Genomic DNA, 2,553 nt, shown 5'->3' with positions numbered 1-2,553 from the left:
GGTCGGGGGTCGTGACAATGGCCTAGGAAGCACTCAAACCTGTAACGCGTATTTCATACCGGTCCTTCCGGCGGAACGACATAGTCACCACACGCTGGCCCATGTGTGGGGCTCGCAACACCCGATAGATCTATCACTCATGCCTCTCGGTCCTTATACAAGGATTAATGGTCTTACGATAATAGCCTATCCATTCACGTGATCTAGCAGTAGATTCCTTAGCTAATCATACCATGTATAAAAGCGTTTGTAAATAGTATGTAACATGTATTTCACCCCCGAAGTTGTAAAACTGAAAACAGTTAAAGGAAAAGGGGGACATGAACTCACAGTATTGCGTCTTCGTACTCGTAACCCAAATCTCCACGGCAAACACGGCTACCTACAATGGTCTAATGCCTATTAGACGAACGGGTAGTGCCTTGTCTTAGTATGTATGATTTTGAGTTACGGTTCTGATATTATTCCAAGTTATAATAATTGTATTTAGTTCTGGAATAATAGTTAGACAACTATTTTATAATTCCACTTCTCAAGTATTGTATATGCATATTTCCTTCCCAAGGATGGGGGTATTTATACATGTATGCTTTATAATTCTGAAAATATACTTTAAGTCCCACTTATCTAAAATATTCTGTCTCCAAAATATACATATTTTTCCCAAAAATATTATATCTTACCTCACACAATTTCCAAAATATATATATTTTTCCCAAAAATATTATATTTTATTCCATACAATTTCCCAAGATAATACTTTTTCAAAATACACTATTAAGAGTATTTTCCGAAAACAAGCGCGTTACATTTTAGAGTTCGCGTTGTAAAAACAATACCAATGTAACTTAAATATTTATTTGTGATGGCGTTGGTATTATTTTGGAGTCGTATATTCATGACATTCTAAGGAATATTATTTTTACCCTAAAAATAATATATCTCTAGTTCACAAAATGATCACGTAAGCACACAAGCGTTTTATTATGAAATACATATGCTCAATATATATATTTAACAGGTTTCATTTACAAAAATCCACCTCCGACACTTGGTTATTTTGTAATAAAATCATGGCGAAATTTATATTTTAGAAAACAAGTTAAAAATATATTTATAACACTTGTCACCGAAAATATTTCTAAGCGTTATATTTCTAGAAAAATTTCGCCAGAGTTTTCTTTGTAAATGGAGGCGTCCACGCTTACTAGCGTATCATTTTCTTTAGGGTGATACTATACACACCCCCCCCATTTACTAATTACGCCCCCCCTATAAAAACATCACATCCATCAATCCTTTGCTTTTTGTTTTTAGTCTTTTTTGTCTTTTTGTTGTCTTTTTATTATATTTTAGTGTCTTATTATTATTATTATTATTATTATTATTATTAAAATTGAAAAAAAAGACGTGTAAAATGATGATATTATTGGTGCCTCATATTATTGGTGTCTCAAATTATTGATATGCATTCATGTATAGTCGTACACCTTTAACTCTTTATTACATTGTTATATAAAAAAATTATGCTATTAGTTTCACTTACTTCTTTTTTGATGTAGGATTCACAGCCAGTTCCCCCACCTGTAAAAACTAAGGAGGAGATCCTACTTTTCTTTAAGCTTTATGACCCTTTAAAAGAGGAACTTCGGTAGTAGCCTTCGCTCTCTACAGTTAAAGAGATGTCTGGATTTTCAACAGATCAGGTATAGTTTTTAATTCCCATGTTTTAAGTTTCAACTTAGTTATATAATCTAGCTAGGTTAAGGGTCTTGTTTTAGTTTAAATGAGTTTGTTTGGATAATATATATTTTGTAACTACTCAAGCTTGTTCACCTAATATTTTGTAACTAATATTAGTTCACTTTTAGGTGTTCAAGTCTCGTGAAGAGTTGATGGAATGGGTTAGAAACACCGGACGTAGTCTTGGTTACGCTATTGTGACTAAAAGATCGAAAGCTAAAAATGGCTACGTGTCTAAAGTTGTACTTATGTGTGATCGTGGTGGTGTGTATAAATCAGATAAAGATTCAAGTAGAGAGACCGGCACTAGAAAGATAAATTGCCCGTTTGAAATGGTAGGGAAATTTTCAAAAAAGAATGGTTCTTGGACGTTAAAAGTAAAACCTGGTGAGCATAATCATCCACCCGGAGAATATATGGAGGGACACCCAATCCTCAAACGATTGACACCTAATGAACACCAATTGGTGGCAGAGTTGACGGGGAAGGTGTGTTCCCAAAAGATATTTTAGGTGTTATGAAGGAGCGTGATGAAAATAATGTCTCTACAATTAAAAACATATATAATGCACGTGATAAAATTCGAGCAACGGATCATAAAGGGAAATCTTTGATGGAGGTGCTAATGTCTCATTTAAATGATAAAGGGTATACTTTTGAAATTTCTACCAATAGAGTTTCAAACATGTTGGAAGACTTATTCTTTGTTCCTAAAATCTCATACAAGTACTTCCTTGATTTTCCACATGTGTTGCTTATGGATGTCACATACAATACGAACAAGTATAAATTGCCTTTTTCTTGAAATTG

General features: G+C 33.6%; 1 protein-coding gene across 1 annotated transcript; it reads left to right on the top strand.

Moving 5' to 3' along the window:
- Positions 1 to 1,646: 1,646 nt before the first annotated feature.
- On the top strand, positions 1,647 to 2,291 carry LOC110899959. Its single transcript, XM_022146857.2, has 2 exons — positions 1,647 to 1,706; positions 1,872 to 2,291. The coding sequence occupies exons 1-2, from the start codon at positions 1,683 to 1,685 to the stop codon at positions 2,253 to 2,255; spliced, it is 408 nt and encodes a 135-aa protein (XP_022002549.1). The 5' UTR covers positions 1,647 to 1,682; the 3' UTR covers positions 2,256 to 2,291.
- Positions 2,292 to 2,553: the final 262 nt, after the last annotated feature.

This window comes from Helianthus annuus, chromosome 13, assembly GCF_002127325.2.
Source record: "Helianthus annuus cultivar XRQ/B chromosome 13, HanXRQr2.0-SUNRISE, whole genome shotgun sequence".
In the NCBI taxonomy this organism is placed as follows: domain Eukaryota; kingdom Viridiplantae; phylum Streptophyta; class Magnoliopsida; order Asterales; family Asteraceae; genus Helianthus; species Helianthus annuus.
The sequence above is the reverse complement of the archived record's forward strand: the minus strand, read 5'-3'. Positions and strand labels throughout refer to the sequence as shown.

Bases quoted from the DNA above. Each gene is read 5' to 3' on its own strand.
- LOC110899959 (XM_022146857.2), top strand. From the start codon at position 1,683: ATGTCTGGATTTTCAACAGATCAG. The intron at 1,707-1,871 runs GTATAGTTTTTA...GTTCACTTTTAG, and splicing joins CTGGATTTTCAACAGATCAG to GTGTTCAAGTCTCGTGAAGA.